The sequence below is a fragment of the Colobus angolensis genome, unplaced genomic scaffold, assembly GCF_000951035.1.
Source record: "Colobus angolensis palliatus isolate OR3802 unplaced genomic scaffold, Cang.pa_1.0 Scaffold171, whole genome shotgun sequence".
Taxonomy (NCBI): Eukaryota; Metazoa; Chordata; class Mammalia; order Primates; family Cercopithecidae; genus Colobus; species Colobus angolensis.
The window spans coordinates 943,535-944,456 of NW_012114833.1; the positions used below are offsets into that span (position 1 = coordinate 943,535).

The following is a 922-nucleotide window of genomic DNA, read 5'->3' on the forward strand; positions in this document are numbered from 1 at the left end:
GCCCGGCCCCTGACCAACGTTCTTAAAACTACAACCCTCACACCAACACTCTATCTCCTTTCCCTACTTTGTGTTCTCACATTTATCATTGACTAATACATTATATTTTACTCATTAATATTGTTTGCTATTCTATCCAACTAGAAAATAAAAGCAGGGGGTTTCACTATTCCCTCTTCCATTCCTGCTCAGAGCCTAAAATAATGCTTGGCCCATGGTAGGCACTCTATAAATTTGTGTTAAATGAATGAAAACAGAAGACATTGGTGGCCATGTACTTTATGCAAGCATAATATTGGTCCACATTCCCATATCATCCCCAATAGATAATCCAAAAGAGGAAATAAGCAGCAAAGGTAAGTCTGAGACTGGCTCCTATCCTAATCTTGAATTCTTTCTTGTCAGTCATTATGAAGTCACTGTGTTATCTCAATTAGTGCAGGGAAAAGCCAGGAAATTTTCCAATGTCAATGTCCATGCATCCCAATCCACTCCCCACTCCTATTCCTGCAGCAGCCTGCCCCATGTCGTCTTCCCCACTTACAGTGGCTGTGAGATTAATGCCTCCCTTGTCTTTCTTCTTAAAGCCAATGTTGGGGGGTTTGCTGTTCAAGCGAATGCCAAAGCCTTCCAGCTCATTTTCAATTATCTTCTTATGTCCCAAAGGTTTCAGGACATCCAGAACAATCAAGATCAAGTTACAGGTTCGGGCCACTGAAGAGTAAGAAAAAAACATACCCAAGAAAGTCCAATAAAGCCTTAACTAACCCAAATACTCAAGTAGAGGTGTTTCTTCCCCCTACATTTAAGTGTCAAAGGATTTTTTTGTAATACATACATACATACACGAAGTTCTTATAGCTGCAAAAGATTTATACCAGAAGTCAATTTGCTTTGTATGCCATGAAATCAGCACATATTT

At 39.7% G+C, this 922-nt stretch overlaps 1 protein-coding gene across 1 annotated transcript in view; it reads right to left on the reverse strand.

Annotated features, from left to right (window-relative positions):
- DRG1 (developmentally regulated GTP binding protein 1) overlaps positions 1-922 on the reverse strand; it is a 39,700-nt gene that overhangs the window by 24,373 nt on the left and 14,405 nt on the right. The window contains exon 3 of the mRNA XM_011938352.1: positions 545-714. Coding sequence (XP_011793742.1) covers positions 545-714 — 170 coding nt within the window. The remainder of the gene's footprint in view (positions 1-544; positions 715-922) is intronic.